The sequence below is a fragment of the Pithys albifrons genome, chromosome 17 (genome assembly GCF_047495875.1).
Source record: "Pithys albifrons albifrons isolate INPA30051 chromosome 17, PitAlb_v1, whole genome shotgun sequence".
Taxonomy (NCBI): domain Eukaryota; kingdom Metazoa; phylum Chordata; class Aves; order Passeriformes; family Thamnophilidae; genus Pithys; species Pithys albifrons.
Window position 1 is genome coordinate 13,057,481 of NC_092474.1, and position 23,776 is coordinate 13,081,256.

At 56.6% G+C, this 23,776-nt stretch overlaps 3 protein-coding genes across 4 annotated transcripts in view; 2 read left to right on the forward strand and 1 right to left on the reverse strand.

Annotated features, from left to right (window-relative positions):
* RNFT2 (ring finger protein, transmembrane 2) overlaps window positions 1-3,631 on the forward strand; it is a 36,108-nt gene extending 32,477 nt beyond the window's left edge. Inside the window, exon 11 of the mRNA XM_071572050.1 lies at window positions 4-3,631. Coding sequence (XP_071428151.1) covers window positions 4-138 — 135 coding nt within the window. The 3' untranslated portion in view covers window positions 139-3,631. The remainder of the gene's footprint in view (window positions 1-3) is intronic.
* Window positions 2,817-22,264, reverse strand: HRK (harakiri, BCL2 interacting protein). Its single transcript, XM_071572411.1, has 4 exons — window positions 22,166-22,264; window positions 20,533-20,622; window positions 17,339-17,706; window positions 2,817-8,066 (listed from the first exon to the last, which is right to left on the reverse strand). The coding sequence occupies exons 1-3, from the start codon at window positions 22,262-22,264 to the stop codon at window positions 17,386-17,388; spliced, it is 510 nt and encodes a 169-aa protein (XP_071428512.1). The 3' UTR covers window positions 2,817-8,066; window positions 17,339-17,385.
* FBXW8 (F-box and WD repeat domain containing 8) overlaps window positions 22,246-23,776 on the forward strand; it is a 68,837-nt gene continuing 67,306 nt past the window's right edge. For both annotated transcript variants that reach the window (XM_071572249.1, XM_071572250.1), the window contains exon 1: window positions 22,246-22,532. In XM_071572249.1, the coding sequence (XP_071428350.1) occupies window positions 22,263-22,532 (270 nt within the window). In that variant the 5' untranslated portion in view covers window positions 22,246-22,262. The remainder of the gene's footprint in view (window positions 22,533-23,776) is intronic.

Sequence of the window (23,776 nt, forward strand, 5' to 3'; positions counted from 1 at the left end):
CAGCACGTGTTCTGTGAGGAGTGTCTGTGCCTGTGGTTCGACCGTGAGAAGACGTGCCCGCTGTGCCGCTCCGTCACCGTGGAGACCCTGCGCTGCTGGAAGGATGGCACCACCTCTGCCCACCTGCAGGTGTACTGAGACCAGGTCACCTGGCACCATCTCTGCCAACCTCCTGAGACCATGACACCTGGCACCACCTCTGCCCACCTGCAGGTACTGAGAGGGCCCTGCACCTCTGCCCACCTCCTGAAACTAGGACACCTGGCACCACCTCTGCCCACCTACAGGTACTGATGGGACACCTGGCACCACCTCTGCCCACCTCCTGAGACCAGGACACCTGGCACCACCTCTGCCCACCTGCAGGTACTGAGAGGGCCCTGCACCTCTGCCCACCTCCTGAAACCACGACTCCTGCCACCACCTCTGCCACCTCCAGATGTACTGACTAGGCCCTACATCACCTCTGCCCATCTCCTGAGACCATGAGACCTGGCACCACCTCTGCCCACCTCCTGAGACCAGGACACCTGGCCCTGCACCTCTGCCCACCCCCTGAGACCAGGACACCTGGCACCACCTCTGCCACCTCCAGGTGTACTGACTGGGCCCTGCACCACCTCTGCCCACCCCCTGAGACCAGGACACCTGGCACCACTCTGCCCACCTCCAGGCACTGACACAGGGCTCCTGACCCCTGGAGGAACGTGCAGAGGGAAACCCATCCCCTGGCTCCATTCAGCTGCCTGTGTGTTTGCTGCCAGTCTGTCCTCCAGCTCTGTCCCTGCAGGAGCCAACACAACAATTGTCCCTCGCCAGGATGTTCAGCCTCAAATGCAGGACATGGTTTGTGCTGTGGCAAACTCATGGCTCAGCTACAGCCAAGGATTTTTCTTGAGCTTGCATGGCTATAAACTGCCTGGGCTGTCTCCTGTTCTCCTGTCCTTTTGGTGTGGACAAGGCAATGAGCTGTGGATTTCCTGATGTGCTGGACAAAGCTGTCGTTGGCTCAGGCCCCTGCTGAGGTGCATCCCATCACATGGCCCCAGATTCCCTGAATTCACACCTTTGGATTGGACAGAACCTCTGAGAGCTCTTCCCAAGCAGTGCTTCAGAACCTCATGCCCGAATCTCCCCTGGGGTTGGAGACATGTCCTGTCCCAGCAGCCACAGGTTTGCAGTTGGTTCCACCAGTGGCACCTGCTGCCCTCAGTAAAATCCCAGGGGACTGGAAAGGACCATGCAAATAAAGCTGGAAATGACACTTCCTTTCCTGGGGAATGTCTCTCCTCTAATTTCCTTGAGACTCTCTGATTTCCCAGCAAACAGGGGGATCAGTGGGAAAGTCCAGTCGGATTTGTCTGGGTGGAAAGTGCAGCTCCAAACCAGGAGCATCCCACAAACTGAGGTGTCTCTGCACCTGCTCCTTGGGGCAGCCACTCCAGGCTGAGCTCTCTGGCTGGAAAAGCAGCCCCACTACCAGCCAGGACCTGCCTGGGTCCTGCAGCAGGGAAAGCTGGAGCCTGGAGGAGGCACAAGTGCTGTGGGGAGAGGCTGAGGGAGCTGGGGGTGTTCAGCCTGGAGAAGAGGAGGCTCAGAGGTGACCTCAGCACTGTCTGGAACTGCCTGAAGGGAAGTTGTGGCCAGCTGGGGGTTGGTCTCTTCTCCCAGGCACTCAGCAATAGGACAAGGGGGCACGATGGGCTCAAGCTCTGCCAGGGGAGATTGAAGTTGGAGAGCAGAAAAAACTTCTTTGCAGAGAGAGTGCTCAGGCATTGGAATGGGCTGCCCAGAGAGGGGGTGGATTCCCCATCCCTGGAGGTTTTTCAGCTGAGCTTGGCCGTGGCACTGAGTGCCATGATCTGGTAAAGGGACTGGAGTTGGACCAAGGGTTGGACTTGATGATCTTGGTGGTCTTTTCCAACCCAATCCATTCTGAGATTTTAGGGCCCTGTGTCTGCAGGGAATTAAGCCCTTCCCATGCCCCTGCTGGTCTCTGTCGAGGTGCTGCAGCCAAAGGGAGCTGCTCCTTGTCCTGGAACTCTCCCTGTCCCCAAACCACCTCCCCACACTGGGATGTGCCTCCTCAGGAGCTGCAGCATCTTCCCAGCTCCTTGCCATGAGACTGGCTGAGGTGAGAGCCCCTGGGGGAGATGAGCCCCAGTCTGTGCTGGCTGGAACTCCTCAGGGGGAGGATTAAAGCAAACAGGAGCTGTTGGTAACAGGATTAAAGCTCCGCATTTCTTTGGAAGGAATTGTTTGGTGTGGCTGGAGGGAGGGGTGGTGGGAGGCAGAGCCCGAGCAGGGAGGAGTCCAAATGTGGCTTGTGGGAGACAAGGAAGCAGAGGGGGAAAAGTTTTGCTTTCCAAAACAAAGGGATTTGATTTGTCAGAAGGATCCTGTGAAAGTGGGGAATTAAGCCAAGGAATCTGGTTGCTCTCTGCCAAGGGAATGGCCCGTGTGGGATGGGGGAGGGAGTTCAGAGAGGCAGGAAATGAGGCTGTCAGTGTTGCTCTGTGTGACAGGCTGGTACATTCACTGGGACAAGGGAGAACAGTGAATCCCTGGGCAGCAGATTGTGAAGGGCCTCAGTGCCAGTTTGCAGGGCAGTGCCAGGGAACCAAAGGGTTGGTGTTTCTGCTTTCAAACTATTGGAAAAGCCACTTCTGATTTCTTTCTCTTCCTAAAGGCTCCTGGAAAACATGTTTGGACAAGTGTAGGAGAAGGTCAGGAGGAGCCCAACACTACAGAAGTGTGGGATAAACTGCTCCAAAATAAGCTTTTTATTTGGTGATAAGGCAGGAAATTAAGGGCCAAGTGTGGGAATGTGTTTTACATTCTTAGAGGTTTTTTGGGGGAGGATGATTCAACCCTCTCCTAGAACATGACACTTGGACATCCAACCTTCATTTCCAATGGCAGGTGTTGGGAAACTGATGATTTCCATGGGAAAACAGGGCTGTGGGAGGAAATTTCTCTCAGAGAGGAAATAAAAACCGGAGCCTTTTTTTGCCATTGAACAGTTATTTTTCTTTTTTTTAATAAAGTCCTTATAAATATGTACAAAGAGTCTCGACATATGAAATTCCTTTTACAAAAGAGAGAAGCCCCATCCAAGCAGGACCAGGAGCCTCTGTGGGCTCTGCTCTTGCTTTGGGGAGGTGGAAACCTGCACAGTGACTCTGCTGGAGTTACATCCAAGTGTGCAAGGAATTGTGCATTCCCTGCCTGTCATCCATGTCATTCCCTTAGCCATGGACCTGGGAGACACTGGGAAGTTTGCAGTGTCCAAAGGACTAGTGATGGTGGGAGGGTTTTTGGGATAAACTGTGGTGGTCAAATTGCCTGGAGAGGTGATTGCTGTAAATACCCATAAACCAACCCTGGGTTTGCTCTGCTGTAACTACTGATGGTGTAACTAATAAAGGGTGTAACTAATAATGGGTATCACTTCTAATGGCTATTTAATCCCCAGATGCTTTCAGTGAATATTTATCAAGCTTCAAAGTCATTTCTGTAAATATTAAAGCCCTCAGGGAACTCAAGCCCTTGGGTTTTCCTGCTCAGTGAACACCTGAAGTTGGATTGGAGTCACATCAAAACTCACTCCTGTATTCAAATAAATATTGCCAGGAAAAAAAAACCCACTTGGTTTGTGTTTTGTGGCTTTCCTGGAGATGGGGACTGGGCATGCTGGAGCAGGACTGGAACAGCAGCTTTGCCCAGCCCTGTAAGGACAGAGCTGTGCCTGAAGTGCCATGTGCAGTTGGGATATGGCAGATCCTTGTGCTGCAGGTGGAGTGGGATCCAAGCCAGGGGCACTGGCAGAGGGAACAGGGGGGGCTGTACCTGTGGGATGGGCAAAGGTGCCTTTGGAATGTGAGGGGTCACACATTCCAACTGGGACAGGGCTGGAAGCCTGAGGCAGGAGCAGCACATGAGGATCCCTCCCCTCCACTCAGGCTGGCAGGTCCTAAGAAAGTCCAATTCCCATGTTATCTGCACTCCCCATCCCCATGTTATCTGCACTCCCCAATTCCCTTGTTATTTACACTCCCCAATTCCCATGTTATCTGCACTCCCCAATTCCCATGTTATCTGCACTCCCCATCCCCATGTTATCTGCACTCCCCAATTCCCTTGTTATTTACACTCCCCATCTCCTGGATGTTAAATGGGCACGGTGGTGTCTCCTCCCTTGTGTGGGGTGACAGGAACGGGGTTGGGTTTGAAGCCTGGATTGAACATCAGATTTGCTGGGAGCAAAGTGGCTCTAAGGAACGTTGTGCAGATGTTGTTCACCTGCTGTGGAGGTGGGAAACAGCCAGAGGTTTGGACATGGACAAGGAGTGTGTGTCACATGGCAGACTCCTGTCGAGGCCCTGGACAGGTGTTTGAAACCACTGGTAGAACATTCAGTACTGAGGGAGATGCCCTTTTGTGCCCCATCAGGTGCCTTTTTGCACGTGGCAGTGCAGTTTTCCAGCAGGGAAATGCCTCATTCCAGGCTGTGTGTGGGCACAAAGACCTGCACCAGTTTAACCAGTTGTTTGCAGTGGGTTTGGTGAGCAGGTACAGCCTCTGCTTCTGCTGGGGGTTTAAGGCCCCTGTAATTGTAGTGTGATACAGAAACAAACCAAACTCCCAAATCAGATGAAATTGCTTCAAGAAGTGTTTGTGATTTAAGGGATTGCTTTGGCAGGGCTTGGCTAAAGGAGGGGAATTGACCCTAAGATCAGCTCAGTTGGTTAAAACTTGGCTCTAATAACACCAAGGTCATGGGTTCAATCCCCTGTGTGGGCCATTGACTGAAGAGTTGGACTTGATGATCCTTGTGGGTCCTTCCAACTCAGAATAGTCTGTGAATCTCTCACTATTCTGTCTGTGAATTCCTGCCTGGGCTCTGCAGCAGGACTGGGCTGTGTTTCCCTCCCTCCCCACTGCCCATTCCCTGCTCTGGGTGATGTGCTGCACGTTTGTGTTGGCCGATGCCTCTCCTGGGCACGGGAGTGTCTGACAGGAGGCCCAGCCCATTCCTTATTTTTTCACTACTCACAATAACTCTGAGAGAAGAGGGAGGACTGTGGGATTGCTGTGCTGGGTGTGCCCAGGGGGCAGCCTGGCACTGGGCAGCAGCACAGGAGCTGATGGGCAGCCCACACCGGGCTGATTTTGCCCCTGGGAATGTGGAGTTCCAGCCTGTGCCGGGAGCTGCGTTAAAAATTCATGCCGACTTTCCCTGCGGCGCAGACAGTGAGCTCAGCGCGCTGAAACCCGAGCCGGCTCTGGGGTTTCTTCCCTTTGGAGAGCCCTCCCTGCTCTCCCTTCCCAGCTGATGCAAACCCAGGGCTGCTGTGAGCAAACAAAAGGGCGAGAGAGGAACTGTGCTGGTTTCCTGCCCACGGGGAGGGCACAGACACTGCCCGGGATGGGGAGTCACAGGGAAGTCACAGGGAATTCACAGGGAGGTCACAACATGCTTCCCTTTCCAGTACAAACATCAACCAGGGGTAAAGCAGATCTTCTAAAAAGGATAAAAACACCCCTTGTCAAAAAAACGGAGGCATTCGACAATAGCAATTACACCAGAAAATGTAAGGCTTTGACAAATCCATACCCTCTAGGAAGGAATTCCAGTTCTGTACAGGGAATTCTGGCTATAAAACTCCAAAATCAACCCTCGGCTCACGCTAAACATCCAGTTTGGAACCACGAAAGTGAAGCAAATCAGGATTGAAGCAGGATCTGGGGCACTGGAGCTGCTCTGGATCCCACCTGGGAAGCAGCAGGGATTTGGTTGTGCCGTGAGAGTCACACGGGGCAGCACCACGAGGCTTTAACTTTTTTGCTGCCTGTTTGGAACCTCCCAGGAGAACAATCCCCTGGCAGTTCTGAGGTCTGGGAATTTTACAGAGGGATAGGACAGAGGGAGAACAGCCAACCACTGCAGCTAAGGCTGATCACTGGCTCGGGGGGCTCTGCCGAGGTGGGGCCTCCACGGCAAGGACTGAACCTCCTTCCCTTTTCCATCACTCTGCTGCTGTTTCAGGGAATGGGTTCTGTGGGAAGGACCTGGAGGCCCAACAGGAGCAGGGCAGGAGAACCAGGGGCAATGCACAGGGAAAATGGGATAACCCACATTCCAGGTGAGGAGTTTGTTACATTCAGAGCTGATGCAGATGAGGAATCTGTGCCCTCTGAGGAGGTGACCCAGCTGGGCAAGGAGGGTGTGTCCTCTCCAGCCACATCCAGCCTTCCCCATGGATGATCCCTGTTCAAATGGGATTGTGTGACTCCACACACACAATTCCACACTCGAGTGATTCGCAGGAATTTGCATTTTTAAGACTCTGCCCAGTCCAGCACTGGCAGTGCTGCTGGAATCAGCTGAGGCTCCTCCTTTTGCCAGAAGAATTTGTACTTACTGCAGGAGGAGACTGAGCTGGGAGGGGGGTCAGGATGCTCAGGGTTGATGAGCACCAGGCCAGAACTGGCAGGGGAATGTTTCCCTGTGCTCCTGAGAGCATCCAAAGGCTATGAAGGAATTCCAGGGAGCTCCAGGACCCCTCCCAGCACAGCCCCGGGGCAGGGCAAGGCTCCCCACCAGGAACAAGCTGCTCTTGCTGCTCTTCGGGGCTTGACTCGGATCAGTAACACCCAGGAATGTGTGTGCAGGGGCTCAGACTCCACGGGGAATCTCTGATAAAGGGAGAATTCAGCCTTCAGATTGTTTGGAAACCTTTTTCCTGCAGCAGTGAAAGTGCAAGGGCTGGCTGGACACTCGGCTTCTTCCTGGGCTGGGCAAGGGGGAGGAAGGGTCTCTACAAGAGAAAGAGCCAAACTTCCTCTGGAAATCGGGTTCTAACATTCTTTGAAAATGCCCCCCCTGCCGTGGGAGGGGGAATTTTCCGGTGCAAATATCCAAAGCTTGGAAAAATGTTTCTAAAAAACTGTGCATCCCTGTAAGTGGGATCTGGGAGGGACCCGAAGCCTGACAGGTAGTTTTGGCTGCAAGGAAAAAAGTGCTCAGTACTAGACTGAGAAAGCCCTTTGATTTCTAAGGCCAAGTTCTCCTCTTATCCCCTGCTCTAGTGGTTAGAGTTCTCTTCCCTGGTTCCCAGGATTTGGGGCTGCTTAAATCACCATCCAGGAGAATTCCCAGCTCTGGAGTTGCAGGAAATGCTGCACCAGCAGACTTTGATGTGCACACTGCAGTGGAAAGAGCTGCTGTGTCCTTTCCACCTCAGTGAGTGCTGCTTCCCAAGCTCCAAACTGTCAAAAGAAAAAGAACTGCTCCAAAGAAAAAAAAGAGTTTTATAAAGTTCTGGGGTAGATTATTTGTTTTGTCTTAAGTTTCTGCAGAGATTGAAAGGAAAAAAAAATAGCACCTTCTCAACAAGTCTTATTTTTTTTGCTATCTTGTGTATAAATCTTAATAACCAAAATAGATCTTTCCTTGTCCCACGTTTCTGAACATCCTCTTGGGGAAACTGTAGCACCACAGAGAGGCAGTTTAGCCCCAGACAAATATTAAATGTAGCACCAGAGGAACTAAAGTCAGAGGAGGAAAAGCTGCTCCCACCTGGTGCCAGAGCATCAATATTTACACACACAACCCGCTGTCCGAGCGCTCCCCACCGAGCTCGGGATCCCGAGGGATTCCTGACTGGGGATGGAGAGGGCACTTTGCCCCCCCTGCCGCATGTCCCCATGAGCAGGGGGCGGGGAGAGGGGGCGGTGGCCCAGCAGGGACATCACCAACCCCGGGGTCACACCAGCGGCACCTACAGGGACTGTGGCTTACGTTCTCACGAGGCATGCACGTCAACTCTGCATACAGGAGGGTTTACATTCTTCTATATATAAGCATTTTTTGTGTCTCTGGTTTGCTGCTGGGCCCTTGAACAGCTCCTGCCGTGCAAATCCTTCTTCACGTCGCCCAAAGCACTTCCAGCATCTCCCACTTCTTTCTTTATCTCCACCCTTCACAGCTGCTGCTCAGGCTCTGGATTCCCTGGAGGAAAAGGGGAAACAATTTTCTCCAAGGGCACAGGGTTTGCTCCAGCCTAAGAAAGCAAAAAAGAATTGGGTGTTAATTATGTTGATGCACTGGGTACAATAAAAGCTTCTCTTAAATTTATGCCTGAACCCTCCTCTGAAGTTCAGGACAAGGAGAGGTACAGAATTTATGGGGAGGAGGGTTTGTGGCTCAGCACAGGAGGTGATGCCTTTAGCCCTGGGCAGGATTTCTGGTGAGCTCTCACTCCACAAGGCTCACTCCTCTTTTGGGTGCTCCATCCTCATCCCCATCACCTTAACAAAATGTTCACTTCTAGGGAAGGCATTAATTCTGTTACAGGGGTGCTTGGAGTTTCACAGGAGACTGGAAGAGCTCCCTCATTCCTGGATCTGCCACTGATTAGATTTGTGGCCCTGGGCAAACCAATGCTTCAGTTCTGCTGGAAAATGAGGGCAGTAATAACTTATTTGCCTCACAGGTGGGCTGCGAGCCTTAATTAATAAAGTGCTCAGAAAAAGGCACCCATCTAAGTGCAAATTAGCAGCAGAGGAGCCCCAGGGGCATCTGCTCTGAAATTCCCATTTCCCAACATTTATCCCTGGTGTTGGTGGCACCAGCCCTGGCAGGTCTGTGGACTGTGACAATGAGCTGAGACACACCCCAGGGATGAGGTGACTTCACCCGGGTGCGAGAGAGGAGGGAGAGGCTCTGACGCTGCAACTGCAGCAGCTCCGGAGTCAGTCAGGGGGTCAGCAGGGCTGGCAGAGTCGGTCAGGGGGTCAGCAGGGCTGGCAGAGTCGGGGGGGGGGGGGTCAGCAGGGATGGCACAGTCGGGGGGGGGGGGTCAGCAGGGCTGGCACAGTCGGGGGGGGGGGGTCAGCAGGGCTGGCACAGTCGGGGGGGGGGGGGTCAGCAGGGCTGGCAGAGTCGGGGGGGGGGGGGGTCAGCAGGGCTGGCAGAGTCGGGGGGGGGGGGGGTCAGCAGGGCTGGCAGAGTCGGGGGGGGGGGGGTCAGCAGGGCTGGCAGAGTCGGGGGGGGGGGTCAGCAGGGCTGGCAGAGTCGGGGGGGGGGGGTCAGCAGGGCTGGCAGAGTCGGGGGGGGGGGGTCAGCAGGGCTGGCAGAGTCGGGGGGGGGGGTCAGCAGGGCTGGCAGAGTCGGGGGGGGGGGTCAGCAGGGCTGGCAGAGTCGGGGGGGGGGGGGTCAGCAGGGCTGGCAGAGTCGGGGGGGGGGGGGTCGGCAGGGCTGGCAAACAGCTCTGGGGCAGATCCTGAGTGGCCTCCCTCTGGAATCACCTCCCTCCTGGCCACTCCAGCGGGAAGGTTGTTGTGACACAGCACTGCTGCCTCTGAGAAGGGCTGAGCATTCAGCACAGGAGCCAAATTCTGGTGCTGCCACAGAATATCCCCAGTGGGAAGGGACCCACAAGGGTCATCCACCCAACTCGTGGACCTGCACAGGACAACTCCCAAAGTCCCCCCAGTCCCCAAATCCCAGCATGTGAGAGCATTGCCCAAACACTCCCTGACCTCTAGAATTATGGAATATCCTGAGTGAGAAGGGACTCACAAGGATCCAACCCCTGGTCCAGCACAGACATCCCAGCAATCTCACCCTCAGAGCATTGTCCAAACCCTCCTGGAGCTCTGGCAGCCTTGGGGCCGTGCCCACCACCCCGGGAAGCCTGGGCAGTGCCTGTTCCAGCAACCTGGAGTGTCTTTGGTTGTGCCCCAGGAGACTGAACCATATCTGCTTTATCCCAGTGACTGCCAGCTGTGCACACAGGATGTGACAATTCCAAGCTCTTCCTCCCCGTTTCCAGCCTTGCTTTCTAGTCTGAGGAATCTGAAGGACTAATCATCCCGACTGGAGCACAATTCCCACCCCTCCCTGTGACCAAGGACACCTGCCAGGCACACTCCTGGGGCTGCTCTATCTCTGCTCACACGTTCCCACACCTCCAGCTCGAAGTGTTTCTGCAGAGCTACTTGGGTTTTTTGGCAGATGGTACAAAGGAAAGAGGTTCTCCTCCCGAGAAAGCACAAACATGACAACGCTGGCCACACAAACCCACAGAGCTGGGCACAGAGATTTGAGGAAGAGCTGTGAAGAACAGCCCAGAGGCTGAAATGTGTCCAGCACACAGCCCTCCTCACTCCGGGGATCTCCACCAGCAATGCAGGGACACACACACAGCACCACAGATCTCTCCAGACCTGAGAAACACCACCCGGAGGGGATTTGGGCACCTGCACTCCACACACAGGATGCCAACACTCCCCCCTCAGGACAGCTGGGCTGGCAGAGCAGGGCACAGCCCGAGCTGGGTGTGAGACACACGGAGCAGCAGCCCCAGGAGTGAGGTATTTCCTCACGTTACACTGGAATAGAGTTCAGGGGCTGATTGAAGGATTTCCTCTGAAGCCAAACCATCTAATCCTTATTTATCATTCCTCCTGTAGCAGCACTCCCAGCTGCCATCCATGAACCCTTGTCCTGCTGTGCCATCCGTGGCCAGCCACAGATCATCTGTGCTGTCGCTGTATTTCACAAACTGTCTCTCCGTGTCACTTAACGTATAGAAAAATCTATAAAAACCTGTAAAAGTTGATAAATCCTAGAAGGCCTTGAACTCCCGGCGGTAAATCTGCCCCGGGGCAGGCAGAGAGCTCAGCACAATGTTTATGCATCTCACAAGCCCCATTCGAAGAGCTTAAATGGCTCTTAAGTTTTGCATCAGCCTCGTGCTGGCCTTTGCATGAAGGTGAATTGCATGGAAAGAATAAAAGAGAATCCCAGAATCCTGGCCTTCAGCCCATCTCTCAATAAACCAATTCTGAATATCCTGGGCTGTGTTAAAGCCATTTCTGGGTGCATATTGGCTGCTCTGCCAGTATCTGACTCATTAATGGGATACACTTTGAGCCAAATTCTGATCTCATTTACAGCACCGTAAATCCAGGGCAACCCAATTGACTTCAGTGGAGTTACTCCAAATTTCCCACAACAGGCACTCGGCAGACAGGGGGAAATTTGGTACTTTGGGTCTGAAACAGGCCAAGGAAAGCCAAACTACATCCCATTTGTAATACTGGGGTGGATAGTCACTTGGAAAGGGAGCAGCACATCACTTGTGTAGAGCTGCTGAAAAACTATTTTACGTGTCATTCTTAAAAGGCTGAAAACTTTAGGTGGGGTGGCTGTCCACAAATATCAACACCTTTCATTTACTTATAAAATAAAAGGAATTATAGCCGAGTTCCTGTATGAAAATAGCAATGTCTACTGAAAATGTGGATTGAAGTGATAAGAAAAAATTAACTTGCTTTGTAATTTTTCATGAGAGCCAATATTCCTTTTGGGATGTATCTCTCTCTACCTGGACATTCAGGAAGACCTCTCAGAAAGTTCCTCTCAGCCACTGCACCTCTTAAGGTTGTGAGACGCCACCTCTGGTTGCCGATGGTTGCAAAGACACCTCAGCCAGCCCCGACACATCCCGCTGCTTTGTCGTAGAATCAATTGGGTTGGAAAAGACCTTCGAGATCATCAAGTCCAACTCCAGTCCCTTTACCAGATCATGGCACTCAGTGCCACGGCCAATCTCACTTTAAAAACCTCGAGGGATGGGGAATCCACCCCCTCTCTGGGCAGCCCATTCCAATGCCTGAGCACTCTCTTTGTAAAGAATTTCTTCCTGATATCCAACCTAAACGCCCCCTGGCAGAGCTTAAGCCCCTGCCCTCTTGTTTGCCTGAGAGAAGAGACCATTAACAGACAATTACTTTGAATTCTCCAACCTTAAATCCGACTGGTTTGTCCCACAATTTGCTAATCCGGTGTTTACAAAAAAGAAAAGTCAGGGGAGCGCAGAGCGGGATGGGCACGAAGCGACTCCGGTGGGGGGTCCCGTGTCTCATCCCAGCACTTCCCTGGCTGACCCTTAAGCAGGGAGAGCAGGCAAAGCCGCGTTTGGGCAGCATCTCCACGAGGCTGGGCGAGAGTCTGAGCTCAGCCCCCGGAGCAGCTGGAAAAGGGAGCTCCGCTCCGGCTACTGTGTCAGCGAGGAACCGCTCGATTTAAATGCATTTCACGGGCCACTCGCTTGGCACGCGTCCCACTCCTAATAAACACAATAACAGTTATTGATACACTTCAAGAGAAAAATAGATTCAAGGGCTCGGCTTGCTGGGGGAGAGCTGGAGGCAGGGGCGGAACGAGGCGCCGCCGCTTCCTGCTCGCCCAGCAGCAGCTTAATGAGAACACAGGGCTGGGCGAGAGCCCCGACAAATTCCCGAGCAGCGCTAGCCCAGAACACTCACACTTCATTAGCATCTCCGCGGGGGGCGAGAGGGGACCTGCAACACGCCAAACAATTAGGAGGGGGTTCAACACAGCGAGGAAGAGGAGAACGACTCGGAGCAGGAGGACCAGGGAACCCACACAGAAAACAAATACATCTGCGCTCCGATCTTGCCGCGAAGAGACCCTGAGATCAGCTCGGTTGGTTAAAACTTGGTTATAACAATGCCAAGGTCATGGGTTCAATCCCCTGTGTGGGCCATTGACTTAGGAGTTGGACTCGATGATCCTTGTGGGTCCCTTCCAACTCAGAATAGTCTGGGACTCTGTGAAAACAAACAGTGCATCTGTGACATATCCCTGGTTGGTCCCACAGCTCTTGCTAAGACAGAGAACAAGGGAAAGCTGGTGGTCACAGCCACCTCATCGTGGCTCTGATCGTCTTGGGGTGGGTACAGGATCAGGCAAAATGGGCTGTTGCTTCTCCTTGAAAGAGTGTCCAGCGTGGCCACGGCCCACCTGTGGAATGAGCCATTTCTGGCTGCTGCTTGTTTGAGAAAACTCTGCTGCTTGTTTATTGTCAGACTCAATGAAGGTTTTATTTGAGCAATTCAACAGTGAGGTTGGGGTGAGGGTGGCAGCGACTTCTCTCAGGAAACCAACTGCAGGACAAGAGGGCAGGGGCTCCAGGGGAGGTTTAGGTTGGATATCAGGAAGAAATTCTTTGCCGAGAGAGTGCTCAGGCATTGGAATGGGCTGCCCAGAGAGGGAGTGGATTCCCCATCCCTGAAGGTTTTCAAAGTGAGCTGGACGTGGCACTGAGTGCCATGACCTAGCAATTAAAGTAGGGTTGGACTTGATGATCATAAAATCATAGAATCATAGAATGGATTGGGTTGGAAAAGACCTCCAAGATCATCAAGTCCAACCCTTGGGCCAACTCCAGTCCCTTTACCAGATCATGGCACTCAGTGCCACGGCCAAGCTCAGCTGAAAAACCTCCAGGGATGGGGAATCCACCCCCTCTCTGGGCAGCCCATTCCAATGCCTGAGCACTCTCTCTGCAAAGAAGTTTTTTCTGCTCTCCAACTTCAATTTCCCCTGGCAGAGCTTGAGCCCATCGTGCCCCCTTGTCCTATTGCTGAGTGCCTGGGAGAAGAGACCAACCCCCACCTGGCCAGAACTTCCCTTCAGGCAGTTCCAGACAGTGCTGAGGTCACCTCTGAGCCTCCTCTTCTCCAGGCTGAACACCCCCAGCTCCCTCAGCCTCTCCCCACAGCACTTGTGCTCCAGTCCCTTCTCCAGCCTTCTCAGAGGACTCATCCAACCCAACTGATTCTATGATTCTATTCTATGACTGTTGCCACTGAGAAGAGCTCCTTCCTCCTCGGTTATCCAGGAGGACCAACCACAGTGGCTGCCTCTTTGTGTGAGGGACACACACCGGGAGCAACATGCTGGATGTTTGTCCTCCTGCACAACTCCACAGCCTCTGGTGCTCCGTTTGTGCTGCACAGCTCAGTGTGCCACCTCCAGAAATCTTACCAACCCGTTTGCAACACGGATAATTGACTGCACTGAGCCTTTGGACAGAGTGGCTCTGCACAAACCTCGCAGCAAACAGTGGGGGGAACTCCTGGCAGCACAGCAGGCATGGAACCGGGCTGGGGAAGCTGGCAGGGACAAGTGGGGCTGGATTTTAATACACTGCCACTCCTGAGCTAACAGAGCAAAATACAAGTGCCACTGTGCGCCAAACTGGCACCTGACAACTACACTTCATGCCCTGGTTGGAGATCTCAAGGTGATGTCAGATTATATATTATAAAGCTGCCAGCTGCAAAGCATTCAGCCCCAAGTCCCAGGCTCTGTCCACAGATGCAGGCTGGAGACAGGCAGCAGCCCTAATCCTGCCCTCACTGGCATCACCCAGGGCCTGGGAGAGCAGGAGAGGCTCCCTGGAGCACAGGATTGCTCCCTGAGCTGCGCTGTTGTGTAAAGCCACACGGACCCGAGGGAACAACCACCAGCCTCCTGCCTCAGAAACAGCACATACACAGCAGAAACAGCCAACACAAATCCTGCCACTGCTTGGAAAAGCAGGAGGGGAGCTCAGGGAGTACACCAAGATGAAACCTGCCTTTTCCTCTAACTTCTCTGTTCCTTCTGCAACCACCAGGTCACAAGACAAACGCTGACTCTGCAGCACCCTCTTCAACTCTACAAGGTACTCTCCTCTTACCAGCCCTTCCAAGAAATCCTAAGATCACAAGTGCTCAGAGCCTGGATTTTCCAGCTTGTCACAGAACAGTGTTATTGTCACTGCAGAGTTCTCTGAGGGTGGCAGAAAAATACATATTTTGTTTGGAAATACTCTGCACAGTTAATGAAAGTCTTGTGTTATCTCATCTCTAAGTCTAACTTGGCTCTCTGTAGCACCACTCAGGTTGAGACACTGCAGACAGTCAGAAATCTCCACTGCTGGGAGCAAATTACTATTCAGGAGGAAAAGATGCTTAATGGCAAAAATAACCCAGAAACTGAGGTGCAGATGATGTAGTTAATTATTCTGGGTTTCCATTGTATTTTCATAAGCAGCTTGGTCACTTGTGCCTTGCAAGTGTGACAGGAGACAGGCTGCACACAGGGACAACCAGGAGACTGTTAATCCCTGCATCTCACATCTTTATCCCTGAAACTGCTTCCCATCACGCACCAGGATCTTCTTTTCAGGCTTACATTTGTATTTGTGTCCACGAAGCCCCCGAGCACTTGGAGGCAGCTCAGCAGGTCCTGTGCGAGGCAGCCTTTGAAGCTGCGAGGCAGGACGGCTGGTGCGGGAGGAGCTCGCCCTGGAGGCACTCGGGATAATGCCTGGCTTTTCCACAGTGTCCTCATCAAAGCAGTTTATAAGCAACTGGTTATTGGTGGGCCTGAAGTGCAGAAATGGAGGTGAGGGCTTCAGAGTCAACAGCAAAAGAGACTGGGGGAAAGAACAGTATCTGCCCAACAAAGCTATGCAAAGCTTTACAAAAAAAACAAGAACCCAAACAGTTTTGGCCTCGTGGGATTGCCAGGAAGTCTGGGCTGGGGGTGAATGGATCCACGAGCTCTTTTTGCCAGCAATTCTCATCTGTCACCTTCTCTGCATGGGGTTAAATCCCAGGCTGGGCAGGGAGGAAATTCCCCGGCTTGTGAGAAGGAAAAGGCCACTTGAGACACTAAGTAAGGAAGATCACTGCACTTCCCCCTTGCAATCCAACTTTTTTCAAGGTCAGAGAGGCCAACAAACCAGATGGGCGGGTTTGTTTCCAAACACTACAACCAAACTTGCCGCAAACTGATGGGAAGGGAGAGATATGTTTGTTCTGCTCCTGACCACAGTCCCACACCACTGACACCACCTCCGAGGGGCTTTGCTGGGCACAGCTCTGCAGGCACCATCCAGAGCCTGATTTTATAGAAACTGAGGTTTTGATTCATCAATAAAACCCGCTGGCTTTGTTTTCAAAGAAAGCCTTCCAAAGGTGACCTGTGGAACCTCCTGACAGGCACAGCAGTTGCAGCTCAGATGGATGACAACAATGCCCACCCCATACCGGTGCAAACACACAGACCTGCTACAAAACCTTATTTTTAAACTCTCTGATATCCCCACATTCCCTCCACGCTACCCTATCCAAGCTGGTGGGATATCAGTGCATGCTGAAAGTTACACACAGGCTTTAAGTCTTCCCTGAACACAGGCAGACACTGGGGATGTTTATGATGCAATTTAAAGTGCCCAAAAGAAGATCCTTTGCTCCTCAGGTCTGCAGGGACAAATCCACGATCCAAAGACCTCTTCAGAGCACCCAGAACCCCTGAGGTAACCCCAAGTATGCTCAGCATCCCTGTGTGCTCCCAGGGCTGAGGATTGCAGGGCTGTCCCCACCACCCCCGGAGGTGTCACCAGGGTGATAACGAGGGTTACAGGACCAGGAATGTCCCGTTTCCTGCTGCTGGTTTGCCCAGTGGCTCTGGAGCACAGAACCAGCAGTAACTGGGCTTGGGTGCTTTTCCCCAGGAAGAGGCTTAGGAAGCCTCTTGGGGGGCGATACTCGGGCACTGAGCAAGGCATGATCCATAACACAGAGCCAAGCACAGCCAGCCAAAGTCCTGGGTGACCCTCTGGGGCCATCCCACCACCCAGCGACCTTAGTGATGGGTGCCCTGCAGCACCCGGGGGTTTGGAGCCCACCAGGGATGGCAGGACGCAGGGAAAGCTCCTCCACAGACAAGAGAGGGTGGAGGCTTGGCAGGCACGGGTGTGCAGGGCACCCTCTGCGCCCGGGGCCGGCACTCGGGGCGGGACCTGCTCCGATCCCCCGAGCTGAAACAACCCCAGGAGCGCATGGACGGCACTGGCGGAGGGGAGGCACGGGGGTGAGAGCCCGGAAAGTTTGGGGAAGGGCAAAGGGGACGTTTGGCGTGTCCCGGGAAAGGGGGAGAGAGGGAGGGAGAAGAAGAGTGAGACAGAGAGGAGAGAGAGAGACGGGAGAGAGGTCAGCGCGACCCGGCAGCGCCGGTACCGACAGCCCACGGAGAGAGAAGGAGAGAGGAAGAGGGGTCGGTGGGACCTGGCAGCGCCGGTACCGACAGCCCAGGGAGAGGGGTCGGTGGGACCTGGCAGCGCCGGTACCGACAGCCCAGGGAGAGGGAAGGAGAGAGGGAAAGGGAAAGGGGTCGGCGCAGCAGCGCCGGTACCGACAGCCCAGGGAGAGGGGTCGGGATCGGTGCGACCTGACAGGGCCGGTACCGACAGCCCAGGGAGAGAAGGAGGAGGAGAGGAGTGGGGCGAGTCGGCAGCGCCCGTCCTGCCCGCGGCTCAGCCCCGCGGGTACCGCGGACAGCGCGCTCCGCCGGGCCGGACCCCGCACCGAGAGCCGCCCCGGCCCGAGCCCCGCCCGGCGCCAACCCCGCGGTGCGCACCGAGCCCTGCCCCGCCGGCCGCGCCGCCCCGGCCCGTCCCGCGCCCACCTGTTGCGCGTCCCGCCTGCTCCCCGCTCCGTGCGGCGCCGCTCTCCCTAGAGGCTCCTCCTGCGGATCAGCCAGGCCAGCGCGGCCGCGGGCGTGAGCGCGCAGAGCAGCCCCGCCACGGCGGCCAGGCGGCGGGCGGCAGACGGCCCGCGGGCCCGCGCCTTGCGCCGCTGCTCCAGCTCATCGCCCAGGCGGCGCAGACGGGCGGCCACGCGGCGAGCGGCGGCCTCGGGCCGGGCGGCGCGGCCGGGGCCGCAGGGGCTGCAGGGCGCGGGGGGGGCCGCGCAGCGCGCACGGGCACATGGTGGGTGCGCTCCGCTCGCCGCCGAGCCCGAGGAGTGTGCGGCGGGCGGGACCGGCAGCGGTACGGGGGGGACCGCGGGTTACATCATCCCCCGCGGGGCGGGGCTCGGCCGCGGCTGCGGGAGGGGCGGCGGGGAAGGGGGAGCGTGTGCGGGGATGGGGGACTGCGATTGGATGGCGGGGAGTTCTGGTATCCAGGGAGGCTGCGGGAGTTTGGTGGGACAGTGTGGGGGTGGGGGAACAATGTGGGGATGGACAGTGTGGGGATGGGGGGACTGTGGGGGGATAGACAGACAGTGTGGGCATTGGGGGACAGTGTGGGGATGGACAGACAGTGTGGGGATGGACAGTGTGGGGATGGGGGGACAGTGTGAGGATGGGGGGACAGTGGGGGGATGGGGGGGACAGTGTGAGGATGGGGGGGACAGTGGGGGGATGGGGGGGACAGTGGGGGGATTGGGGGACAGTGGGGGGATGGGGGCACAGTGGGGGGATGGGGGCACAGTGTGGGGATGGGGGGACAGTGGGGGGATAGACAGACTGTGGGCATTGGGGGACAGTGGGGGGATGGGGGGGACAGTGTGAGGATGGGGGGGACAGTGGGGGGATGGGGGGGACAGTGGGGGGATTGGGGGACAGTGGGGGGATTGGGGGACAGTGGGGGGATGGGGGGATAGTGTGGGGATGCGGGGGACAGTGTGGGCATTGGGAGACAGTGTGGGGATGGGGGGGATAGTGGGGAGATGGGGGACAGTGTGGGCATTGGGGGACAATGTGGGGATAGGGGGACAGTGTGGGGATGGGGGGATAGCGTGTGAATGGGGGTGAGTGTGGGGGTAGAGTGGAGTGTGAGTATGGGGAGAGTGTGGGGTTGGAGGGACAGTATGGGAATGGAGGGACATGGAGAATTCGGGGGACAGTGTGGGGATAGATAGTGTGGGCATGGGGGGACAGTGTGGGGATGCAGGGACATGGGGAAATGGGGGGACAGCGTGGGCATGGGGGGACAGTGTGGGGATAGAGGGACAGTGCAGTGACAGAGAGGGACATGGAGACTGTGGGGGAAACAGTGTTTGTGTGGTGAGTAATTCTGGTATCTGGGGGTGGTGTGGGGATCTGATGGGACAGCATAGGGATAGGGGGATAGTGTGGGGATGGAGGGACATGGGGGCACAGTGCTTGTGTGGTGGGACATTTGGGTATCCAGGGATAGTGTGGGAATCCAAGGGACAGCGTAGGGATGGAGGGACAGCGTGAGATAAAGGGGACAATGGGGGATAGAGGGACAGCACAGGGTGCAGATGACAGTGTGGGAATGCTGGTGACAGCGTGGGATAAAGGGGACAGTGCAGGGATGCAGGTGACAGTGTGGGATAGAGGGGACAGCGAGGGGATGGCAGGACAGTGCGAGGATGCAGGAGACAGCGTGGGCTGGAGGAGGGGACAGTGAGGAGATGCAGGGGGGCAGTGAGGGGATTACACAGAGCTGGAGCCGATTTCATCACCCACAGCATTACGGATTCGGATCACATTTCGGGTGGCCAAGGCAGGAACGCACAGCCCCCACCACTGCCCCAGGCAGAGCCTCCCCAGATGCCACAGCACAGGGGCTGGGACCCCCAGGCAGGACTCCCAGCACACACCAGCCCTGGCACAGCAGCATGGGATCCCTGCAGCTCCCTGTGGGGCAGGAATCACCCCAAACTTGCCTGTTTTCCCCTGCTTTGCTGGGAGACTGCAGACACCTCCTTGGCAAATCACCCTGGTATTGCAAGGGGGTCTAGAGAGACCCTCCTGGGGCTCCCCTTCTTCCCAACTCACCCCCCCCTCCTTGGAGCAGCCCTGCATCCCAATACTGGGGCAGCTCCTGCTCTGCAATCCCTCCCCTGGCAGGGGTCACCATGGGCAGCATGTGCACCCCAGGGAGATCCTCCTCTAAGTCCAAGTGATTGTTTTATAGGGAACACAAGTCAGAGCATCAAAAAATGGTTTGGGTTGGAAGGGACTTTAAACTCACCCTATTCCATCCCTGCCATGGGCAGGGACACCTCCCACTGTCCCAGGTTGCTCCAAGCCCCGCCAGTCTGTCCTTGGACACTGCCAGGGATGGGGCAGCCACTGCTTCTCTGCCCAACCTGTGCCAGGGCCTGCTCACCCTCACAGGGAAGAATTCCTTCCCAGTATCCCATCTAACCCTGCCCTCTGTCAGTATGGAGCCATTCTCCCTTGTCCTGGCACTCCAGACCCTTGTAAATAGTCTCTCCTCATCCTTTTTGTCAGCTCCCTTCAGATACTGGGGGATGTAATTATGTCACCTCAAAGCCTTCTCTTTTCCAGGCTGGACAATCTCAACTATCTCAGCAGAGCTGCACCCTCCCTCTGATCATCTTGGTGCCTCCTCTGGACTCTCTCCAGCAGCTCCACATCCTTCCTGTGCTGGGTCCCCAGGGCTGGGGCAGCTCTGCAGGTGGGGCCTCACCTGAGGGGTCAGAGGGGCACAATCCCCCCTGCCCTGCTGCCCACGCTGTGGGACCAGCCCAGGGCATGGGGAGGGGGTTCTGGGCTGGGTCATGTCCAGCCTCTCACCCACCAGTCCTTTGCAGGGTTTCTACCTATAGGAGTTCCTCCCCTAAATGAGGTTATTGGAGTTCTTCCTGGAATCCAAAACAAACACCTGTTTGTGTTCATTAAGTTGGGGTTTATAATCTACAAAAACAACAACGAGCTCCAAAGGAGAAAAACCAGCAAGTGGCCACTGAGGAAGCTGGAGGTGGACACAGAGTTGGGGTTCACCAGCAGGAGCTGCTGCAGAGAGCAAGGGCTGTGCTTTATCCTGTTCACCAGTGCCCCGCAAGGACCAGCTGTTGGACTTACACAGGCAGGTCACTCACCTGCTTTATTTCCTTGAAGACTCCACAGAAGCTGTACTGAAGACCTGAACACTCGTGGCCTCTCTGCTCCCCTGGGCAGCTCTGGACAGGCTGAAGTGAGAGCAGTTCCAGGTTTGTGCTTCAGCAGTTGGGATTTTAACCTCAGATCACCGGGGGGTTGGCATTGCAGAGGTGCTGAGCCAGCACCGTGTCCTCCCCAAGCTCTGGGACTGTGGTGGCTGCTCAGCAGGTGGGTGTGATCCCAGTAGCAAAACACCTTCCAGCTGCTGTGGTGGGCACCGTGGTGGGGGGACCACCCCTGCCCACCAGCTTTGGCTTGGACTTGGTGAACAGAATGGGAAAAATGGTCCAAGTGGGGTTTATTCATCACCCAGGGCAGCCACTTCCACAGGCAACAAACTGTGCAGGCTGGGCATGAGGCTGAGGGGATTGAGGGTTCCCAGTGGGACCTGCCCATGCCCAGCCATGGCTGGAGGGGCTGAGGGTTCCCAGTGGGACCTGCCCTTATCCCAGCCATGGCTGGGGGGATTGAGGGCTCCCAGTGGGACCTGCCCTTATCCCAGCCATCGCTGAGGGGGCTGAGGTCTCCCAGTGGGACCTGCCCTTATCCCAGCCATGGCTGAGGGCATTGAGGGTTCCCGGTGAGACTTGCCCATGCCCAGCCATGGCTGGGGGGATTGAGGGCTCCCAGTGGGACCTGCCCTTATCCCAGCCATGGCTGGAGGGGCTGAGGGTTCCCAGTGGGACCTGCCCTTATCCCAGCCATGGCTGGGGGGATTGAGGGCTCCCAGTGGGACCTGCCCTTATCCCAGCCATGGCTGAGGGGATTGAGGGCTCCCAGTGGGACCTGCCCTTGCCCAGCCATGGCTGGGGGGATGGAGGGCTCCCAGTGGGACCTGCCCTTATCCCAGTCATGGCTGAGGGGATTGAGGGTTCCCAGTGGGACCTGCCCGTGCCCAGCCATGGCTGGGGAGATTGAGGGCTCCCAGCAGGGCCCAGAGCCCAGCCCGACCCTGCCCTCGCCATGGCCCCGCTCTGCCACCTGCAGCTGTGCAGGGTTGGGCCAAGCCCTCAGGCCGCCATCGCGATCCTCGTGCGGGGACCGCGAAATGATGGCACCGACACTGTGCCCATCCCTGACCCCATCCCCTGCCCCATCACTGACCCCATCCCCTGCCCCAGCCCCAGCACAGCCCCATCCCTTGCCCCATCACTGACCCCATCCCCGGCCCCATCACCATTCCCTGCCCTGCTCCACGCCCTGCCCCATTCCCGGCCCCATCCCCATCCCCTTCCCCAACCCCATCCCTGGCCCCATCACTGACCCCATCCCCATCCCCGGCCCCTGCCTGGCCCCATCCCCATTCCCTGCCCTGCTCCATGCCCTGTCCCATCCCGGCCCCACCACCGGCCCCACCACCGGCTCCATCCCCATCCCCTGCCCTGCCCTGTCCCATACCGGCCCCACCACCGGCCCCACCACCGGCTCCATCCCCATCCCCTGCCCTGCCCTGTCCCATGCCGGCCCCACCACCGGCCCCATCCCCATCCCCTGCCCTGCCCTGTCCCATCCCGGCCCCACCATCGGCCCCATCCCCATCCCCTGCCCTGCCCTGCCCCATCCCGGCCCCACCACCAGCCCCGTGCCCGGCCCGCCCCGCCGGCGGAACGTTGTGTGCCGGAACGCGCGGGCGCGGGGCGCGGTTTCCGCGCGGGGCGGCCCCGCCGCCATGGCCGCGGTGCCGGCGGAGCTGGGGCGGCCCGAGGAGGCCGAGCGGGGCCCGAAGCGGCCGCGGCGGGAGGAGCGGCGGCCCCAGGAGGAGCGGCGGCCCCGGGACGAACCCCCAGCCGAGCCCGGGTACCTGGCGCTGGCCCGCCGGCTGCTGGCCGGCGGCTCCCCGGCCCTGCGCGGCCCCGCACCCGCCCGCCCCGCCGGGCAGCCCGCGGGGGACGGAGCCGGCGATGGCGACGATCTGCTGGGGCAGCTGATCCGAGACCTGGTAGGGCTGTGCGGGGCCTGCCGGCCGGGCGGGGGGACGGGGCTGGCTGGGCCGGCCGAGGGGCGGCTTCGGGCCCTCCGTGTGTGTAACCGAGGGGACCGTGTGCCCTCAGAGCCCGAGGGGACCGTGTGCCCTCAGAGCCCGAGGGGACCGTGTGCCCTCAGAGCCCGAGGGGACCGTGTGCCCTCAGAGCCCGAGGGGACCGTGTGCCCTCAGAGCCCGAGGGGACCGTGTGCCCTCAGAGCCCGAGGGGACCGTGTGCCCTCAGAGCCCGAGGGGACCGTGTGTCCTCAGAGCCCGAGGGTGTTTTGTGCCCTCAGAGCCCGAGGGTGTTTTGTGCCCTCAGAGCCCGAGTGTGTTTTATACCCTCAGAGCCCGAGTGTGTTTTATGCCCTCAAAGCCCGAGTGTGTTTTACAGCCTCAGAGCCCGATGTATTTTATACCCTCAGAGCCCGAGTGTATTTTATACCCTCAAAGCCCGAGTGTGTTTTACACCCTCAGAGCCCCAGGGTGTTTTACACCCTCAGAGCCCCAGCGTGTTTTACACCCTCAGAGCCCCAGGGTGTTTTACACCCTCAGAGCCCCAGCGTGTTTTACACCCTCAGAGCCCCAGGGTGTTTTACACCCTCAGAGCCCCAGGGTGTTTTACACCCTCAGAGCCCCAGCGTGTTTTACACCCTCAGAGCCCCAGCGTGTTTTACACCCTCAGAGCCCCAGCGTGTTTTACACCCTCAGAGCCCCAGGCTAATCTGCACCCACAGCTCCCGAGGGCATCCCCCCCTCTCCCAGAGCTTCCCCCTCCAGCCTGTGCTTTTCCCGGCAGTCTGTGGGTCCCTCCCAGCTCAGAGCACTCAGAGCCTGCTCTGTGATGGCACAGGGCAGGATCCTCAGCTTCTCCTCTTTCCTCCATGATCGCCTTCCAACTGTGGGTATTCCATGACTATGAAATAGTTTGATTTTTAATCCTTTAAACCCCATTTTTGTTGCTTACTCAGTTTGCATGAAGGCTGGGCAGTAATTAGGGATGTTCTGCCTTGTGACACTGCAGCACAGTAAGACAGCAAGCTTTAATTCTTTAAATGAAGAAGTTAATTTGGAAATAGTCTTAAATACAGTTGTGAACCAGAGAAAAATTATTTTGGTAAATCCTCTAAATGCCATAGAGGTTTTATTTACAGCGTAGGAAAACTAGGGGGGAAACCCATTTTCTTGTTTCTCAAGAACCTCCCCGTGACTAATTACTC